Source organism: Cyprinus carpio, chromosome B23, assembly GCF_018340385.1.
Source record: "Cyprinus carpio isolate SPL01 chromosome B23, ASM1834038v1, whole genome shotgun sequence".
Lineage (NCBI taxonomy): Eukaryota > Metazoa > Chordata > Actinopteri > Cypriniformes > Cyprinidae > Cyprinus > Cyprinus carpio.
The window spans coordinates 1,308,273-1,330,102 of NC_056619.1; the positions used below are offsets into that span (position 1 = coordinate 1,308,273).

Below are 21,830 nucleotides of genomic sequence, written 5' to 3' on the forward strand. Positions count from 1 at the left end.
CTTATGAACAAGCGCTCACTGATTCTGAAGACGATCTGAGCGACGATGAAAGCGGCATAATAAGACTGAATAATATCCCTAATCTACAACTGAGCGAGATAAAGACGAGGAAGAATGTATCGGACTGGCGTCAGACGAGTTGGACCGTAAGATATCAGAGGCTATATCGATAGTAACATTTGATGGGGATAAAGACAGAGAAATGGGGAAAATCCGTAACTTTGACTGTAAATGCTACACAAGGAGAAAAGAGAACTCTCTGCATGGGAGACAGTCCTGTAGCCAGAAGCTTTCTCCAGACATTATGTACAACATACGGCTGGATTCTTTAGCTGCGGAAAAAGAGTGGCAGGACATGCAAATTATTGGACATTTAGAGGCAAACAGACACACAGTGCAAACTTCGGAGATGGTAACATCCACAAAGAAGACCCCGACAAAGAGAAAGTGTGCCCGAACGACTTATTTCATTGGAGGCAACAAGATCTGCAAGAATACTTTTCTGTTTCTTATGGGGTGAGTTTCCATAAACATCAAAGTTTGTCGTTTTGTGTTAAAAATTAAAAATGATGGCCAGATTTTAAAGGAGTGTCTTCCAACGTTATCTACAATGCACAAGTTCAAATAGAGTTTTGACAAAAAAGGTTTTATAAAAAGATAAAACTCACATATTTCAGCCTCTAAATCATTTTTATAAAAGTCAAAAAAGATAAATTACTGACATTTTACAATGCACATTATCCTTTATTATTAATAGTATGCAGTCCGATTTTTCCCGTTGCGTCTGTCGTTGTTATGCAACCATGCAGCTTTACAGGGGGTATGGCTTATCTAAATGAGATGTAAATGAGCCCTATTGTCACTCCCAGCAGGTGAGAACAGGTGAGAACTGCACAATCTTAAACCCTATTCGGACGGGACTAGTTTTACAGGGGGTCGTTAGAGAAATCTGCGTTTCACAGATGTACTTGGTGGTTTTAATCCCGTCCGAATCTGCCACGTCTGTGTTTTTTTCACACAACCTCTGTAATAATTCCAGAGCAAATTACCTACTGTTTTTCAGCAAACTCAGTGATCCTCTGAGAAAACTAATCCCGTCCGAATGCGAATGTCTGTGATGCCGGTGATATTTAATTTTACAACGCGTTTCCTTGTCTGTTTTGGCCAACGTGAATTACCGTAGATGCTCTTACCGCGCACATGTTTGATATATTTGCTTCCCGGCAAAGAAATAATAATAATAATAATAAAAAAATACAAATAATAAAATCAAGAGCCAGATCACATAAACTGCTAATACTGGCTAAATATCAGCATCAGGTAAGATTACTCACGTTCATTTATGCACTCAGTTACATAATGTTTTAATTACAGATGTACCTTTATGAAAATTAAACATGGGTTTAGCCTACTACTACAAAAAAAAAAAAAAAAAAAAAAAAAAGTTAAACTAAAGAAACCACACATTAACATGGTTTTGCTTAGTTTTTAGTATTTATTGTGTAATAATACTAATGGTAATTAATCCGAATGACTAACGTTATATGCAATGCAGACCTCCCACCTCTGTAATAAACACGGATATGTTAGTCCCGTCCGAATTGGTACATGAAAATCGCAGACGTCATGTGGTAAGAATCGAAACTCAAACGTAGTTTAGAAAACTAGTCCCGTCCGAATAGGGCTTTAGAGGCCATTTTCTCCCTTTTGAGCTTTTTTGATTGCCTACCTTCAAATGGCCATAACTTCTCCAAATATGATCAGATTTCCATGTGTTACACATCGTTGAAAAGCTTGGAGACTACACTTTCAGAATATGTGAATAACTCAAAATGCCCCAGAACCGACTTGTGTCCCTACTTTCCGTGATTGGTCACATATATAAATATACACTTTGGAAATGCTAGTTATGTGATGTTCATTTATATATTTCAACATTACACAATACCATACAATACCAAATTACCAAAAAACAAATAATGTTAAATATTTATAATTTTTAAAATAACTGCTTTCTATTTGAATATTTAAAAAAAAAAAATTATTACTGTGATCAAAGCTAAATTTTCAGCATCATTACTCCAGTCTTACTCCAAGTGTAACAATATACACTATAGCATTCAAAAGCTTGGAGTCAGTATATATAGAAATTAAAACTTATTTAGCACACACCTGATGATAAATAAAAACAATTAATACGATAAATGTTACAAACTATGCTGTTCTTTCAATTTATATAAAAAAAATGAAAAAAATATTCTCAGCTCTTTTCAACATTAATAATAATAATAACAATAAATGTTTTTTTTTTTTTTTTTTTTTTTTTTTTTTTGAGTAGCAAATCAGAATGTTAGAATGATTTCTGAAGGATCGTGTGACTGGAGTAATGATACTAAAAATTTAGCTTTGAAAGTCAGCTTTGATTGTTCCTAATAAACTGTTTAACTGCACTTGCAAGTGAATCTCAAATTATTTTGTGGGATAATTAAATATATTCTAAATAAACTACAAACAAAAATATATACATTTATTTTGTCCTCACATTCTTTCTTGTAACTCTTCTCTCTCAGTCACACACCTGGCTGAAAGGCTCATTATGCAGCTCATTATGTGGGGCTTTGTCTTCTCAGGTGTGAATCACACAAATATTCATGATAGTTGACGCCTACTCGCATATGCCCTTTTGAAACAAAAAGTGTCTTAGAAAATTTAAATCAATCTATTGTTTTCTGTAAGTAAACATGATGATTTTCACATGATTTTGAAGCAAAAAATCTAGGCTACATGCTCCAGGTTTGACAGTCTTGTGAATAAATATTCTGTATGTGTTTTATGACCTTATTTAAGTGACTTCAAAATTTTAGTTTTTCACTAACCATGCATAAACGTTGTTTTCTCAAAAACACAATCATGTACATACATGCTATTTACATATTATTGTAGCCCAGTTTGTACTGAATACAGTGTTTTCAGACTTTAGCCATGTATGTGTTTATACGCAACTGAAAAAAGCACAAAAGTCAGGGCATGTCAAAACTTCTCCAGGCCCCCAAAACCCCCTTAGACCTCAGAGGGTTAACAGACAGAACCCTCCTCCACCAAACTGTCCGCCTGAACTCACTTATGTTCCTGAACCACTCTGGGAGATACTTTTGCTTCAGGTCCACACGGTATCAATGCTACCATCCAGCTACTAAAGAACTGATTTTGATGGCCCACTATATCAACCGATACCATCACATTTGTAAATGTCTGTGTGTTCCTTGCAATACCTCCAAGTCTCCACGTCAACTACCTGCAGGTCTACTTCAGCCATTACCCATCCCTCAACGCCCCTGGTCCCATATCGCTATTGACTTTGTCACTGACATTCCTAGTTCTCAAGGTAACACCACTATATTAACCATAATTGATCGACTCTCTAAAGCATGTTGCTTAATTCCCCTGCCAAAGCTTCCCACGGCATTTGAGACAGCTGAGATCCTCTGCAATTATGTCTTTCGCTTTTATGGTCTTGCTGAGGACATTGTATCAGATCGTGGTCCTCAGTTCACGTCCAGAGTCTGGTCCTCATTCTTCAAACAACTTAATGTGAACATTAGTCTTATTTCCGGTTACCACCCTCAATCCAATGGACAGACTGAACGCCTCAACCAGGAACTTACCCGTTTCCTGAGAACTTACTGTCAACAGAACCAGAAGCTCTGGAGCACATATCTCATGTGGGCTGAGTATGCACAAAACTCCCTTCAGAAACCAGCCACAGGTTTAACTCCCTTCAAATGCATTCTTGGATATCAGTCACCTCTTTTTCCTTGGTCAGGGGAACAATCCAATATTCCCTCTGTCACTGAATGGCTTCAAAGAAGCGAAGAAACATGGGACAGAGCACACACCCATCTTCAGCACACAGTAAGAAGACAGGAGGAACAAGCCAATCATCATCGTCGCCCTCAACCCCAGTACACCCCTGAACAGTGGGTCTGGTTGTCAGCCAGAGATCTACATCTCAGACTCCCATGCAGAAAACTCAGTCCTAGGTATGTGGGTCTGTTCCAGATTCTAAGACAAATTACACCAGTTTCATTTTGTTTAGATTTACCCGCTAATTACCGTATTTCTCCCACATTTCACGCATCTCTGCTGAAACCTGCTTATGGTCCGAGAGGAGAGCCAGAGGAGGAAGTCGAGGCCCAGAACCCCCCGCCGATCCTGGTCGAAGGCGAGGAGGCGTACCAAGTTCGAGAGCTGCTCGATTCCAGGTGCCGGGGTAGAGTCCTTCAGTACTTGGTGGACTGGGAGCAGAGTATGTGAACGGAGCGGAGTGGGAGCGGAGCACGGAGTGATTTTGACTGGAGCGAGGAGTGGATTTTTTAAAAGTCGAAGCGTCGTGGTTTTCACTCGCTCCAAGAATGCTCCAAACATATATGTTAAACATATTTAGCTATAGCTTGATACAAATGGATCTCTCAAATCAGAAGGTTATAATGACGGCAATAGCCAAGCAATACCCGAATATTTTCGGATTAAAGCATGATTTAACCCTCTGGAGTCGATTAACGCGTATACGCGTTTTGGGGTATTTTCTCCTGATAACCCCGAAAAGAACTTAAATTACACTTTCAGTTTTGATCGTACAGATAAGAGCAATACATCAATCGAATCTGTAAAGGGTCTACTTTTTTTTGTATACAGACATAATAACACCAAACTTTGTGCACTTATAAAATAAAGATAACAAACAAGGAGTGCTGTCTGCAGCCTTTGTCTGCGCTGATCTTCAGTTACAAACGCGTCATTAAAATGAACTGTAACTCAGTGAATACTCAACACAGAGACATGAGAGAGATATCTATAGAAAGCCTGACATGTCTACTTTTAAACTAAACAAGTCCTGCTGAAAACAAATATTCTATGATAAAGTAATCCATATGAAAACAACACGATGTCCGTTTTTCCACGTATCCCTTCATTATCTTCTAATGCGACCACGCCCCCGCGCCGATCGCGGCTTTTGAGATTCAAAGGTTTCACTGAAGCGCGCGGCTTTTGAATACGCCCACACAACAGAAGACAACGCAGCGAGATTGTTCTTCAAGTTTTTTATTATTTTACTGTTTGCTTCGCGATGAGAGGAATAAGAGATAATTCACCCCAAAAATATATGATGTGGTTGAGGATTTGAGATTTTGGATTCCTCAGAAAAAAAAGAATGAAGCACTTTATTCAGCCGAGATCAGTAAACATGAGTAAGTCTCTTTTTATTTATTTATATACTTGTACTAGTTTTCAACATAACGTGTAAACATTTTACTAGTTAGACTTTTTCCAAAGACTTTTTCCAAACTATAATTCCTGACTAAATATATAATCAAGTGAAATATTATGAAGTTTCAATAACAATATACACTACTATAACCATTCAAAAGCTTGATGTAAATAATATAAATGTAACAATAAATGTAACTGTAACAAATGTAACAATCATTGCTGTTCTTTCAATTTATCCCCCTAAAAAACCTGAAAAAAAAATTTCTCAGCTCTTTTCAACATTAATAATAATAATAATAATAATGACAATAATAACAATAAATGTTTTTTTTTTTTTTTTTTTTTTGTAGAAAAATAAGATTGTTAAAAGGATTTCTGGAAGGATTGTGTGACTGGGAGTAATGATGCAAAAAATTCAGGTTTTGAAAGTCAGCTTTGATTGTTCCTAATAAACTGTTTAACTGCACTCACAGTGAATATTAAATTATGTTGTGGGATAATTAAATATATTCTAAATAAAACTACAAACATAAAAATTATATACATTTATTTTGTCCTCACATTCTTTCTTGGAACTCATCCCTCCTCTCAGTGACACAGCTGACTGAATGGCTCATTATGCAGCTCATTATGCAGGCCTTTGTCTTCTCAGGTGTGAATTCATGATAGTTGACGCCTACTCGCATATGACTTTTACCAACAAAAAGTGTCCTTAGAAAATTTAAATCAATATATTGTTTTCTGTAAGTGAGTAAACAAGATGATTTTCACATCATTTAGAAAAAAAAAATTCTAGGCTACAAGCTCCAGTTCTCAAAATTCCTGGGAACCAATGTTCCTGTATGTGTCTTTAATTGCCTTTTTTCAAGTGATTTAACATTTTTATTTTTTTTCACTAACCACGCATAACATTTTTTTTCTCAAAAACACAATCATGTACATACATGCTGCTCACATATTCTTATAGCCCAGTTTGTGCTGATTACAGTAAGATTAGGACTTTAGCCATTTAGATATTTATAAGAAACTGAAAAAAGCACAAATGTCAGGGCATGACAAAACTTCTCCAGGCCCCAAAAATACCCTTAGACTCCAGAGGGTTAAACAAGACAGCACATTCACTTTAGCCACTGTTTCAATTCGGAATCCAATTCCCATAAGCCCACATACCAGGGACTGATTGCACACTCACACCTGCTAGTCATTACCCTCTCTCCATATAAGCACACCAAACACACATCATCACGTCTTGAAGTCATCAAGTCTTGATTTGCCTAGGTGATCATTTCCGAGCGTTTATTCATTGTGGATTGTTATTTACGTTTGTTACGATTGTTTATTGGACTGTGATTCTCTGCCGCCTGCCCTGATCTGTATCTGTTTACTGGACTGTGATTCTCTGCCCCCTGCCCTGACCCATATCTGTTTAGTGGACTCTATGTGGATTCTATGCTGCCTGCCCCGATCCTGGCTAGTACTGTTTATGATCTCATCTTGCCTTTAAGGCTGGTTGTCCTGTTCATTTTGTTGTTTAATAAACTGCAAATGGATCCTCACTCTGCTGACTCATCATTACAATTATATCCAACATTTATCGAACTCTTCATATCGTTTTATCGAGGAATATTATATTGCGATTAATATTGTTATCAAATTATCACCCACCTACAATGTGAAAGTTGTTGCATTTTTCAAGTTAAAACTGATCAACCTTTTGGTCTTAATGAAACTTTAAATCTTTCTTGCTTTCTTTAGAGGGTTTTTTTTTCTGTCCATCAAAGGTTTTTTTTGGTAGTTAAACCCACCTATTTTGGCAGTGATTGTTTATTACCTATTGCATCTTCAATTAACTGTCCAGTTGATTCAGTTTGATCAGCTGTTCTCTGTTTTGTGCCTTAATCTCCTTAAATGTTTGTTAACCAGTGTTGGAATCTTTTGCACTGAAGATAGTCCAGCCAGGACTGAAACATTTGCTTTTTTGTTGTCACCTCCATGTAAATCTTCAGGAATAAACTCCTGTTCTAAGGACCTTGAACTCTGCATTTCGTTTGGTGTGCAGATTTTTTGCATTGGCATTTTGTATTTTCGTCATCATAGCCTTCAAATTCTTTCTGATTTAAGTGATCCTTCTCTATCAAGTTAGCTAAATATGCTTATCATGTGAATTCTTGCTAATTATGCAGTTATATTACGGGCTGTTGGCATGAATTGTACTCGTGATGGAGTAGTGGTGGAGCGCTCTTGGAGCGAGTGAAAACCACACTCCCGACTTTTAAAAAATCTGTTCCTCGCTTCCAGTCAAAAGTCACACCGCTCCAATCCGTGCTCCGCTCACAAACTATGATTGTGAGTAATTGTTGCTGTCATGACAGATCTATTTCAGAACCAGCTGCTATCAAAATAATCTGCCTGCAGATGCAGGCCAAATATTATTGCTGACGGGCCAGTTTTGGCCCACGGGCTGCCTGTTGCCGATCACTGCTATAGAGTGTCCATGTTTAGAAGAAACATCCAGATGAAAATTACAAACTAAAATGTTTAATATAATTTGAAGTGATTACATAAAAAGGTGTATTGGGCTTATTTGGAATGCAGGTGGCCTTAAAGGGTTACTCTACACCAGAATTAAACTTTTGTCATTAATCACTTACCCCCATGTCGTTCCAAACCCGTAAAAGCTTCATTCATCTTCAGAACACAATTTAAGATATTTTGGATGAAAAACGGAAGGCTTATGACTGTCCCATTGACTGCCAAGTAAATTACACTGTCAAGGTCCAGAAACGTATAAAAAAGACATTGTCAGAATAGTTCATCTGCCAGCAGTGATTCAACCGTAACATTATGAAGCGACAAGAATACTTTTTTTATGTGAAGAAAAAATGAAAAAAAAAAAAAAAAAAAAAAACTTTATTCAACAGTTCGTCTCCTCTGTGTCTCTCCACATCACCGTAGCGCTTGGGGAATATAAGCTGAACGCAAGCAGCGTACGCTCATCTGAGTTATTGTGTTATTTTGGAGCGGATATTCTCCAAAATGGTACTATGGTGATGCGGAGAGACGAATTGTTGAATAAAGTCATTATTTTTGTTTTCTTCACTTACAAAAAGTATTCTCGTCGCTTCATAACATTATGGTTGAACCACTGATGGCAAATGGACTATTCTGACGATGTCTTTAATACTTTCCTGGACCTCGACAGTGTAATTTACTTAGCAGTCAATGGGACACTCACAAGCATCCCAGTTTTCATCCAAAATATCTTAAATTGTGTTCCGAAGACGAACAAAGTTTTTACGGGTTTGGAAAGACATGGGGGTAAGTGATTAATCACAAAATGTTCATTTTGGGGTGGAGTAATCCTTTAAAGGAACACTCCACCGTTTTTTGAAATAGGGCTTATTCACATTATTTCCTACATTTAGATAGGTGGGCAAATGCATTTTTGTGTCAGTGCATGCATTGTTTTAGTTTGACTGGGTCGGCGTTAGCTTAGCTTACCACAATGAATGGAATCCTTTGTTGCCAGCTAGCATGGCCTGAGTAAAAGTGATCAAAAAAATTAAAAAACCCACCTAAATTACTTCTTGTGGCCTGCGTATTCACAACGAGTACAAATACGATCCAAATTAACACTAGGTGATTTCCTAGGCAGATATTGACTTGGGACTATATTAATGGGGAAGCACAGGCGAAGCACTGCGGCTTAGGCGAAGCACTGCTACTGTTCGGCGCAGAGATATCAACGCAACACATTAAATCCCAACGACTTCCGTCAACATACCCGGCGTGAATAGTAGCTGCCTGGATATTTTCCTTACAGTACACGAATGGCGATGAACATGGCTGATTTTGAGATAGACGAAGAGGATGACTTCTCAGACGTCAAGAACCAGAACCATACCTATTTGAACCAGAGTTTACAGAAGACGAGATGCGTGCTTTGGAAATAGAACGACAGGAGGAGGAGGTTGCGATCGCTCAACAGCCTGAGGACGTGAGGATGAGAGCCAACATGAACTGGTGGTGTGAATGAGGGGGAATATGCCAATCTATGCCGACGGAAAATAGAAGTGTCTGTGCTGTAGAGAGTGGGACATGTTTTTGCCATTGATGACCAGGCTCAACACGTCAAAGATGAGCGTGCCCGAAGTTGTGTCACATCTACAGAGGATTTCACGGCGCTGATCCATTCTGCAGTACTCGATTTTTTTTTCCGGTGTGACAAAGTGAACTGGAAAAAAACGCCCCATGCCGAATGGACCAAATGGACAGCTGTCCACAGAGTAAGTGATTATTTTAATCATGACGCATGTATAGATCGACCCATATTCTACCTGTATTCACATAGAGTTGATGTTTTTCACAGGCAATATAGGTTGGTATATCTCTGCGCCGAAGTAATCAGTGCTTCGCCTAAGCAGCAGTGCTTCGCCTGTGCTTCCCCATAATATAGTCCCAAGTCAATATCTGCCTAGGAAATCACCTAGTGTTAATCTGGATCGCTATTTGTACTCGTTGTGAATACGCAGGCCACAAGAAGTAATTAGGTGGGTTTTTTTAAATTTTTTGATCACTTTTACAGCAGGCCATGCTAGCTGGCAACAAAGGATTCCATTCATTGTGCTAAGCTAAGCTAACGCCGACCCAGTCAAACTAAAACAATGCATGAACTGACACAAAAATGCATTTGCCCACCTATCTAAATGTAGGAAATAATGTGAATAAGCCCTATTTCAAAAAACGGTGGAGTGTTCCTTTAACTGCTACACATTTACCTATATCTTTTTGCCACTATATTATCCACACATCTACATGTAAGGTGTTAATATGTATGGTATAGTTCACCCAAAAATAAAAAGTCCTTACTTACTCACCCTGTTGTTGTTCCATTGCTGTCTCCCCTTCTGTTTTTTTTTTTTTTTGTTTGTTTGTTTTTTCAGAACATGAAATGCTTGTCTATATATAATAAATTAATTTTAAAAAAAATATATGTTAAAGTATCACAGAATTGTCCCATGACATGTTGGTCATATATTGCAATTGTTATGGGAGTACATGAGAGGGTCTGGTGAAAAACAAACCAACAAAAAGAGGTCATATGATGAGATTTCAAGTTTTCCTTTCTCTTTGGAGTGTTACAAACTGTTCGTGCATAGATAAAATCCCTAAAGTTGCAAAGACTTAAGTCTCAAACCCAAAGAGATATTCCACGCCCTCCTAAAATGCCTCGTTTAAAAGGCTGTTCTATAAAGTGGGGCAATTCCAACTTTGCAAGGACAGTCTGGCACTTCTGACTCACAGCCTGTAAGTAAATTATTCATATTTAAAGAATTTGCCACTAATGATTCAAACGTGAGTTTTGAGCAGTGTAGAGCTTGTTGTTTGTCGTTTCTCCAATCACAAATGCAGACAAATGTTTTTGTTTATACACAACGCAGCACTTAAAAGTAATTTGTATGGGTTTTATTGGTTTTGTCTCGTTTTGTCTTTGTCATCATTTTCAGATCGATGAGCTTTGTAAAAATCGACGCATTTCAGAAAGGCGGGGTATAGAGGAGAAACAATAATGTACAGTATGTGGAAAATAATGTGTTTTTTAAACCTTTAACCACATAAACACATTGCATTACACCAAATACACAAAATAATATTCTTTTTAGCAGCGTCATATGACCCCTTTAGTCCTAACCTTAGCCGTCTGTGTTCTGTGCATGACTGCACCTTCATGAAACTAATGCAGCAGTTCACTCCTACTCACCCAGAAAAAGCACACAAGTTGTTAGAAATCAAGATTAATAAATATGCAACATGAAATACAACACCTAGCAATAGCGAATGTAAATAATAAAGTTGAATATCTACATTTATCTACAAATATCTAAGAAAGTACATGGATTGTATTTTGTGTTGTTTATATTAATCTTGATTTCTCACAACTTGTTTTTCTCGGAGTAAACTGCTGCACTAATTGATAGCTTTCAGTCACAAGACCGGCTCGAAGACCTGGAGGACAAAACATCCATAGAACTGCAGCACAAGCCTATCAATTTTCCATCTGCTTCACAGCTGCAAATATTTAGATCACCTCTCAAAAGAATAAAACAAAGGTATGTGAACAAAATGCAGGTTTTGGCCATTTGCAATTCATATTATGCACCCGCGGCAATATTTCAACCATAAAACAGTGCGTCAAACGTTTTAAAAACACTTAAAGTGCCTTAATATACTTAAAAATAGCAATATTCAAAGATCAAATTCAGTAATCACTATATTCATGATGCATAGTTAACATAGGCAAGCAGATGAGGTCGGAATATGAATGCAATCCGCTTAATGGTTCAGTGTTTTTCTTATAATGGTTTTCTGTGGGAACCATTTAACGTGAAACTTTGCACATTGTGTTTATATTCTGCGTTCATATGCTTGCCTGTACAAAATATACACTCACTTACCAACACATTACTAACACCTTGCTAGAACCGCTTTTGCACCCACAACTGCCTTAATAACTTCCTTAATACATTCAGACAAAGATTCATCAAGGGTTTGGAAACATTCCTCAGAGATTTTGGTCCATATTGACATGCTCTATTGATTGAGATCTGGTGACTTTGTCTGCACAACAACCATGATAATAACCCCCCCCACCAACCACATCCCAAAGCTGCTCTACTGGATTGAGATCTGGTGACTGTGGAGTACATTTGAGTAAAGTGAACTCATCGTCATGTTCAAGAAACCAGTCTGAGATGATTTCAGCTTTGTGACATGGTGCATTATTCTGCTGGAAGCAGCCATCCGAAGATGGGTACACTGTATTTATAAAGGGATGGACATGGTCAGCAACAATACTCAGGTAGGCTGTGGCATTTAAACGATGCTCAATTTGTACTAAGGGGCCCAAAGTGTGCCAAGAAAATATCCCCCACACCATTACACCACCACCACCAGCCTGAACCATTGAGACAAGGCAGAATAGATCCATGCTTTCGTGTTCTTTACGCCAAATTCTGATCCTACCATCTGAATGTCACAGCAGAAATCCAGACTCACCAGACCAGGCAACGTTTTTCCAATCTTCTATTGTCCAGTTTTGGTGAGCCTGTGTGAATTGTAGCCTCTGTTTCCTGTTCTTAGCTGACAGGAGCAGCACCCGGTTTGGTCTTCTGCTGCTGTAGCACATCTGCTTCAGGGTTTGACGTGTTGTGTGTTCTATTCTGCATACCTTGGTTGTAACGAGTGGTTATTTGAGTTACTGGTTGCCTTTCTATCATCTCTAACCAGTCTGCCCATTCTCCTCTGACCTCTGACATCAGCAAGGCATTTTCATCCACACAACTGCCGCTCACTGGATATTTTCTCTTTTTCAGACCATTCTATGTAAACCCTAGAGATGGTTGTGTGTGGAAATCCCAGTAGATCTGTAGTTTTTGAAATACTCAGACCAGCCCGTCTGGCACCAACAACCATTCCACGTCCAAAGTCACTTAAATCCCCTTTCTTCCCCATTCTGATGCTTGGTTTGAACTTCAGCAAGTCGTCTTTACCACATCTAGATGCCTAAATGCATTGAGTTGCTGCCATGTAATTGGCTGATTAGCAATTTGTGTTACCAAGCAATTGAATAGGTGTACCTAATAAAGTGGCCGATGAGTGTACATCATCAATAAGGTGTTTACTGAATTTCACCCTTTTAATATCTGTGTTTTACTCACTGATCTATAATATAGAACTGGATTGCTCATGACGTCATTAAAGTGAAGCCGCCGCGCCGCCATATTGGTAATCCTTAGTGTGCGTAAACGTTCTATTGAATTAACAGGAAATTGTATGATTTTAATGAGAAAACATCACCTAACAAGTCAGCGTTTATAAATCTGAAGTATCTCTGTACATTATTACAATGCAAACACCCTAGGCATGTGAACGGATATTTTTTTTAAATGTTGGGAATTTCCCCTACTTATTAAAAAGCTACGTTCATTACAGTAGCGAAAACATCATGAACATGATAAACATCAGACGGACACGACCTCAACATATATAACAAACGACAAAGTGCTCATTCTGAAATCTATAAATTTATTCAGAGAAATAACTGACTATATACAGTACGGAACCAAGTTAACCATTCATTTCATTATAGAGCAACATTAACAACATAATTGTATTATTCATTTAAAAAAATCAAAACCAATTCCTAAAACAAATCGTTCATGTTTAATAATTCCTGAATTATTATGTTCATGAAGAAATAAGCTATATTTTGTGTTGGATCGTTACCTGTGTCGTTAGTGCGCAGCAGACACACACCTAAACGGTTTAAATATTTCACTTATACTGCCCCAAAAGACCGTAAACACTGCAGATAACATCTGAAGTAAACATTAATTTACGTACACATAACGTAAAAACTAGTCCTGTTTGACGATCGCTTCAAATCGGGTGATTTTAGTTCAGTGGTTTGAGTGTGACTCAATGGTTCTCTCTGCCGGTAGGGATTAGTAAGATGGCGGATCGAACACTTTCGGTCGCTTCACTGCCTGCTTCAGTTTAGAAGCATGCGATCCAGTCATATATAGATCAGTGGTTTTACTACATTACTACTTAATGCAAACTGTGTAAAAATAACTAATGGTCAGTCAATCAAACAAATCTTTTTTCCTTCCATCCAGGCATTCACTACTATTATGTGACATAAATCAAAAGAAAACTATCAATAGAGTCTCAGTAATCTGCAGCCGTGTGCAGGGCAGGACTTAGGCAGGCGGGGGCCCCTGGGCTTGAGGTTATGTTTGGGCCCTATACCTACACTACAAATGCCCTCAAATAGAACATCATTATGGAGTAACACAAAATGAACAAACATGCTTTGAGGTTTATAAACAGTACAATTAATATGCAACATGTCGAGGCTATAGTCATAATTTAAATGTAATATTAAATATTCATTATAATATAATAAACAGGATGTTTTCTCCCGTCAGTTGAGAAATCAAAACCTGAAAAAACTTTGAGCAAAAAAAAAAAAAAAACAGATGTTGGCTTATTATATAGTATAAAATTATTGTTATATCTGTGTCCTCTTATGTCAGGTTCCTATTTAATCAATAAATTCAAATCAAATAAAAAAGACATGCTGGCTATAAAAATCAAATTAAGTCACTATCAAAAAAATTTATAGATGGATTGTGCATAAATGTTAAGTTTAAATATTACATTTTAATGTAGAAATATTAAAAATATAAAATAAGCTACTTTTATTTAAATATGAAACTACAACAAGTGACTGTCTTAATGATTGAGTTGAATCAACCAATTCTTTTTAAAAAGCTGATTCATTTAACTTTGCAAACGACTACTTTGAAGTCATTTACTGGTCCGTGTGACCCTGAGGAACAAAACACTTTGGAGATGCAGCGGTTCTGCCTGTTCTGTTCTATTTTTCTTTCTGACATAAGCAAAACGGAATTTCTGTAGTTGTTGTTTACTATACATTTGCGATCTTGCAGATATATATAAATATATAATATCTATATATATATATATATATATATATTATTATATAAATAAATATAAACGGACTTGTTTGTGTGATAGGCTAAGTCCTACATTCATTTTAAGGCATAGCTATGTTATAAAAACAGAAACTCCTTAAATAGTCTTTTTGTATTTAAAATCATTTTAATGACATAACTTCCCCACTATGTGTATGGCAGTAAGACCAGAAAGAGCGCTCAAAAACTCATCAGATGATCGCATAATTTAGTGCAACATTAATAATATTAATATAAACTCATCCTCTGTAAAGAAATGAGGTGTGACATTGAGAATTTATGTTTATCTTTTAATATAAATGTGCGCTCTTGCTGGGCTAAAAGCTTAATGGAGCTGAAGTCGTGTGATAACAAACCATATTGATGCAAACGCGATTCAGTGTCCTTCTATGTGAAATGTCAGTTTATGAATAACAGTTTATGCTGTTGGATTGTGAACTTGAAGGTCTAGTTGTACTTATAAGTGTAGTAGCCTCAGCTTGCCCGTTTAGAGATCTTGCGCTGCATGGTTTGCCAGGTTTTCAACGACAAAACCTGCCCAATTGGTACTCAAAACTAGCCTAAAGTAACCCAATCGCATTTCGAGGGGTCCCCTGGTAAAATCGCATGTAGTAAATAAATATCACGTTCTGGTGGTCGCTTAACCCCGCGGACATGAAAATCAACCCGCAGAAACAGTGTTAAAGTAGCCAAATTCCGCGGGGAAAACCGCTGACTGTGGCAACACTGCTCGCCTGCGCAGTGGAAATGCGGTTTAATAATGATGAATTCTGAATAGCGTATAATAATGAACAAATCAAACAAACATAAACGGGCAAAGGCGGGGCCCCCTCCAAGGTGGGGCCCATGGGCTGCAGCCCACTCAAGCCCAATGGTAAGTCCGGCCCAGGCCGTGTGCAGAGACCAAAGTCAGAGGACAAGATTTTCTTTAAATAATACATTAAAATTCTGTTAGCTTTTCACTAAACCCTATCATATAACCCGGAATACTTGGAATATACGATATGTGCTGCATATTACCATTATGTGATACTCTTGTGTCTTTTTTAAAAAAGCTTGATGCTGATCGCTGTCCACTGCCATTACATGGACAATCGTGAGCTGGACTTTTTTTTTAAATTCTCCTCTTGTGGTCAAAGAAAGAAGGGCATATGGCATTAGAACAAGCCCAGTGTGAGTAAATGATAATTTAAAATTGTTATTTTTTATTTTTTTTTTATTTGTTTTGGTGAACCAACAATTTAAGGTGTGCTTAATAGGATCACTTCCCCTATATGTAATCCATTTTATATAATAACAAATAAAATAGTGAACCGGGATATTTTTAAAAAACCTGGTCTTTTTTTAAATCCTTAAAGAAGTAAACACTAAGTTGTTGCTTACAATTATCAGACTCTTATTCTTCTCTAAAGAACAATGGTTTCCGACTCTTTCAGGACACATACTGTTTGTTTACTGACTGCTGCTGCAGTGATGTTGGTTGCACTCATTTAATCTGAATCAGTGAATCATTCTGTTTCAACATATATAACATTCAAGTTGTATTTGTTGTTATATTGTTTGGTTTGCTTGTTTTGTCCATCTACTTAAATGTTTGTGCTTTGTAAAACACAGAAAGCAGTGCTTGAAAGCACTATGTCCAGTATAGCAGACATAGTAATAGCAGCAGTCAGTTTCTTCACAGCAAGTCGTGAGATGTCAACACAGTGCTGCTGGTGAGCGGCGCTCCACACACAGTACAATAGCTTTTTCTGTTTGGACTCCATCTCTTTTGAGTGATAGTGATATTTCTCGCTGCTCACTTCTTTAATTATAAAACTTTTTTAATTAGCAAAAATAAAACAATTCAAAACTCAAAAAAAAATCAGTCCAAACTAAAAAATTATAAAAAATCTATGAAAATATAAAAGAAATAGAACATATAGGAGAAATACATACTGTGTACATTCTGATGTTTTTCCTTTGCTCTGATAGTCCATAATGCACTGTATCAGATGATGATTTTCATCCAGCATCTATGCAAGAACAAACAGTAAAGAAGGTCTATGATGTTTTTGAGCTCAAATAATTGCTACCACGATTACACAATAATAGCACATTGAAATGAAGTGGCAAATCTATGGATAGTAAGTGCACTTTACAAAGATAAATTATCTGATACAGAAAGAACAGGCATTCCTAAACCAGACCAATCGATATTACTTTGATTTTACTTTTATTGACATCGCCCTTTGTACTTCGACTGGTATTATTTGCAGTTATATTAAATATAATATCCCTGGCATTAACTGATTCACTATAGACAGACAGGCAGTCACTGTAATTGATGTTCTAATGGACTCCCGTCAACCAAGCGCAAATAATCACTCGTGTTTACTATACTTAAAATTTCACAAAACAACCTTCTTATGTGAATCCGAACAATTAGCTACCTATAATGTGGTATTGTGTGTGTGTGTGTGTGTGTGTGTGTGTGTGTGTGTGTGTGTGTAAGTAGTGGTAGTATCAAATAATTATTTTTTTGTCCGATCATTAAAATATATTTAATGTCACAACAGAATAATAGCATGCTCAGATTGGATTAGGGCACATGAGCAGTACAGGTGTATGAACAGGGACGTAATAACCTGTATGAACACGCGCCAGACAGCAGGGTTTTTATCCGTCAGTTTGTTTGTTGAGGAGTGAAGCAGTGTCAGCCGCGGACGCGCAACATTCACAAACACACTCAAACAAACCAGCCTACCTTCTGTATGGTTTGTTGTGTGACCTCTCCTTTCCCTCTCGGACGCACAGCTGAAAATGTAACAGACATTTTCCAGTGCGAAATGATAATAAATGTTTGATCTGTATATATTATGCCGCGTTGAGGCGCTTATACACTCCGGACGAGTATTGCTGATGAAACATAGGGGAGTCTCAGCGTCTAAATATGACAGTTTTGCAAAAAGTTAACCATTAAGATTACTGGCCGATGTAAAGCACAAAAAGGTGTTTAATGTTGGTACAGCTAGCTAGATACAATTTTCTTTAGCGCTCATTCATAAATAAAGGTATTATGTAAGGGAGCACCTGACCTCCTCCAGTCTCTCTTGGTATAATCTGTTCATCTCTATTGGGCCGGTGCTGTCCGTAACGCTGCTGCGGATTCACCATAGAATACGTCATTCTCTCACGCAAACGACACGGTGATGTTCGTGAACAAAGGGAACCGGCTCACTTCTGAGCTTTCCTTTTTATAACACGATAGAAAAAAATGTTGTTGTTTTTCCGACACACTGCTCGGTCACACGCACTTCATCCACGCACTGACAGGGAATGTTGTGTTGATGTGACCAACGCGAGAATCATTCACCCCTTACGATAAACAACCATGGCTTTACTTCAAATAAAAATAAATAAAAACATGCTTACTATAGTTAAACCATGGTAATCACAAATTAACCATAATTTTGCTGCACTAATTTAACCATTTTACCGTTTAACAAATGGTAAAATGTTGAAGGTTTAAAATGGTTAAATTTACCATTTAACCATTTTAACCATGGTATAAGTAAAACTGTGGTTATACAAATGTTAACCAATATGCAAAAAAAAAAAATAATAATAATAATAATAATAAAATAAAATAAAATAAATAGTGTACTACACTTTTACTATAATAAAACCATTTTTTCGTAAGGGACATACCGATGAACCCAACATTCAGACAGAGTAGTGTTTCATTTTAATTAATTCGTACATTCTAATTGAATGTATGTGGCACAGAAGTACTGTTTTGAGTATGATTTTTTTTTAAATAATGTAACATTTATTAAACGTAATAATGTTTGATGTTTTTTCATTGTATCATACTAATTGTAAAATACAGCCTGGGGTTGTCACATGTGGTTGCCGCACGCACAAGGTACACGTAGAATTCGCCTCAAGCCTCCCACCTCTGATCTCTCAAGCCGGCCGCGGCTCACTCTAGGCCTCCTCCTCTGCTCTCTCGAGCCCGCGGTGTGTGATGCTGTTTCGTTGAGAAAGCGAAACAACTTTTTTTTCCCTTCCAAAAGAAGACACGACTAGAAATCATGTTTATATCATGTTTATAGTGGGTTTCATGTTTATGTCTCGTGGCTCGGCCGGACAAGGCATCACAGTATGTTAAAGGGATAGTTCACCCAAAAATGAAAATTATGTCATTAATGACTCACCCTCATGTCGTTCCAAACCCGTAAGACCTCCGTTCATCTTCGGAACACAGTTTAAGATATTTTAGATTTAGTCCGAGAGCTTTGTGTTCCTCCATTGAGAATGTATGTACGGTATACTGTCCACGTCCAGAAAGGTAATAAAAACATCTTCAAAGTAGTCCATGTGACATCAGAGGGTCAGTTAGAATTTATTGAAGCATCGAAAATACATTTTGGTCCAAAAATATCAAAAACTACGAAACTACACAACATTGACTCATCAACCACATAATTTACAATCTCGTCCAAAACAACCCATTTTAGTGATATCCGGTTCGCGAACGAATCACTCGATGTAACCGGATCTTCTTGAACCAGTTCACCAAATCGAACTGAATCGTTTGAAAGGGTTCGCGTCAAACAATAAGCATTAATCCACAAATGACTTAAGCTGTTAACTTTTTTAACATGGCTGACACTCCCTCTGGAGTTCAAATAAACCAATATCCCGGAGTAATTCATTTACTCAAACAGTACACTGACTGAACTGCTGTGACCGAGCCAGATAACGAGCCAGAACGAACGACATTGACTCGTTCTCGAGTCAAGAACCGCTTGCATCGGTTTTCGGATCCGGATTACCGGTAGTGATGGGAAGTTCTGTTCTTCTCCGCGAACTGGTTCTTTCGGACAGTTTGATTCAATAAACCGGTTGCCGAAAACGGTTCACCAGTTCTTTTGCGCTCGACGTAATGACTTCATTGGCGATGATTGCCCTTGATTCAAGCCTTCGGTTTACCCGCGCTCATAACATTAGCACAGAATCAGTTCAGAATCAATCACCAAAAGAACCAGTTCGGTTCAGACGCGCTGTGTGTCAGTCTGAATCACGCCATGCACAGTATCATCAGCTCCTCGGTTCTCGAACCGGACGCGTCCGACAGAAACGGTTCTTGACTCGAGAACGAGTCAATGTTTCGTCGTATCTGGCTCAGTTCAGTCAGTGTACTGTTTGAGTAAATGAATTACTCCGGGATATTGGTTTATTTGAACTCAGAGGGATTGTCAGCCATGTTAAAAAAGTTAACAGCTTAAGTCATTTGTGGATTAATGCTTATTGTTGACGCGAACCGTTTCAAACGATTCAGTTCGATTTGGTGAAACTGGTTCAAGAAGATCCGGTTACATCGAGTGATTCGTTCGCGAACCGGATATCACTAAACTGCAGTGGTTGTGAACGCGCTCATAACAGACCCGGGAGAGAAGACAAGGATGAATAAAGTCGTAGTTTTTGTTATTTTTGGAACCAAAATGTATTTTCGATGCTTCAAAAATTCTAACGGACCCTCTGATGTCACATGGACTACTTTGAAGATGTTTTTATTACCTTTCTGGACGTGGACAGTATACCGTACATGCATTCTCAATGGAGGGAAGAAAGCTCTCGGACTAAATCTAAAATATCTTAAACTGTGTTCCGAAGATGAACGGAGGTCTCACGGGTTTGGAACGACATGAGGGTGAGTCATTAATGACATAATTTTCATTTTTGGGTGAACTATCCCTTTAAGAGGCGTAACATTTCCGTCACATGCTTGAGGCATTTGGCCAATCACAATGCACTGGGTAGCTGGCCAATCACAGCACACCTCGCTTTTCAGATCGATGAGCTTTGTAAAAATCAACGTGTTTCAGAAAGGCGGGGCATAGAGGAGAAACAATAATGTGCAGTATGTGGAAAATAATGTTTTTTTTTAACCTTAAACCGCATAAACACATTTCATTACACCAAATACACAAGCAGCAGCATCATCATATGACCCCTTTAAACTACAGAAGTCTTTGTTCGTGTGTCCACTAGATGCCAGAACCTGAATCGCCAAATCGTGTAACACAGTCCATTGGTTGTGGTCTGTTCGCTAACAAATACAGTTCCAGTTTGCATCACTGAGCAACATGACGCTGTTTTGTTCCTGAATGAATCAACCATTTAAATGATTCAGTTCAATCGCAATTAATCAATTATTAACAGTTAAATTCAAGTATATTTGTATAGTGCTTTTTACAATACAAATCATTGCAAAGCAACTTTACAGAAAATTAAGTTTCTACAATATTTAGTAGTAGCTTATCAGTGGTGACTGTTAGTTTGTGTATACGGCAGAAATGTTCAGAAAAATCAATTAAAGACGTAAACAAACAGACGATGAACACTATTAACAGCAATTATTATATGATGCAATCAAACTTATAGCAGAATGTGGTAGTTCTGTATGTTGTCTCTGGGTTAGCATCATCTGAGGTCCTCTGAGGGGCTGGCATCTTCTCTTCTCAGGTGTTCTGGATCCAGGTGTGAAAAAAGCTCTACCTCCTTTAGTGGACTTTGCTATCCTAGGTACTACAAAAGTCCAGAGTTTAATTAGGGAGCGTGCTGCTGTTGTAGCCAAGTAAAAGACTAGTTAGATACACAGGAGCTAAGCCATTAATGCGCCTTTGATCAGTATAACAATAATATTTTGTAAGATACGGAGATGCTTAATTTGTAGCCAGTGCAGTTATTAAAGAGTGACTGTGTTTTTTAATCTCACATTTAAAGTATCTTTAATTTGTGTCTGAACCCAATAATTTCATCAGGAAGTGACCCAATTCCAGAGTTTTTGAGCCAAATGTGACCGAGCGCTATCTCCTTCTAAGACTTTGTATCCAGGTACTAAAAAAAAAAAAAAAAAAAAACATGCATTCGGATATTTCGAGATTGGTTTCAGTTCTTCGTCAGAAGACTAATCTAGGTGCGCAGGGAGCTAAGCCTTTGAAAGCTTCT

General features: G+C 37.7%; 1 protein-coding gene across 9 annotated transcripts in view; it reads right to left on the reverse strand.

The window, feature by feature from the left end:
- LOC109073185 (calcium-responsive transactivator-like) overlaps positions 1-18,211 on the reverse strand; it is a 91,587-nt gene extending 73,376 nt beyond the window's left edge. For 2 of the 9 annotated variants that reach the window (XM_042750124.1, XM_042750122.1), the window contains exons 1-3: positions 17,909-18,197; positions 17,578-17,627; positions 16,770-16,846 (exon numbers count right to left, since the gene is read on the reverse strand). In XM_042750124.1, the coding sequence (XP_042606058.1) occupies positions 16,770-16,846; positions 17,578-17,627; positions 17,909-17,999 (218 nt within the window). In that variant the 5' untranslated portion in view covers positions 18,000-18,197. Of the gene's footprint in view, positions 1-16,769; positions 16,847-17,577; positions 17,885-17,908 lie in introns of those variants that run through there. The other 7 variants (XM_042750127.1, XM_042750125.1, XM_042750128.1 and 4 more) reach the window with 7 other exon arrangements.
- Between the last annotated feature and the right edge of the window lie 3,619 nt (positions 18,212-21,830).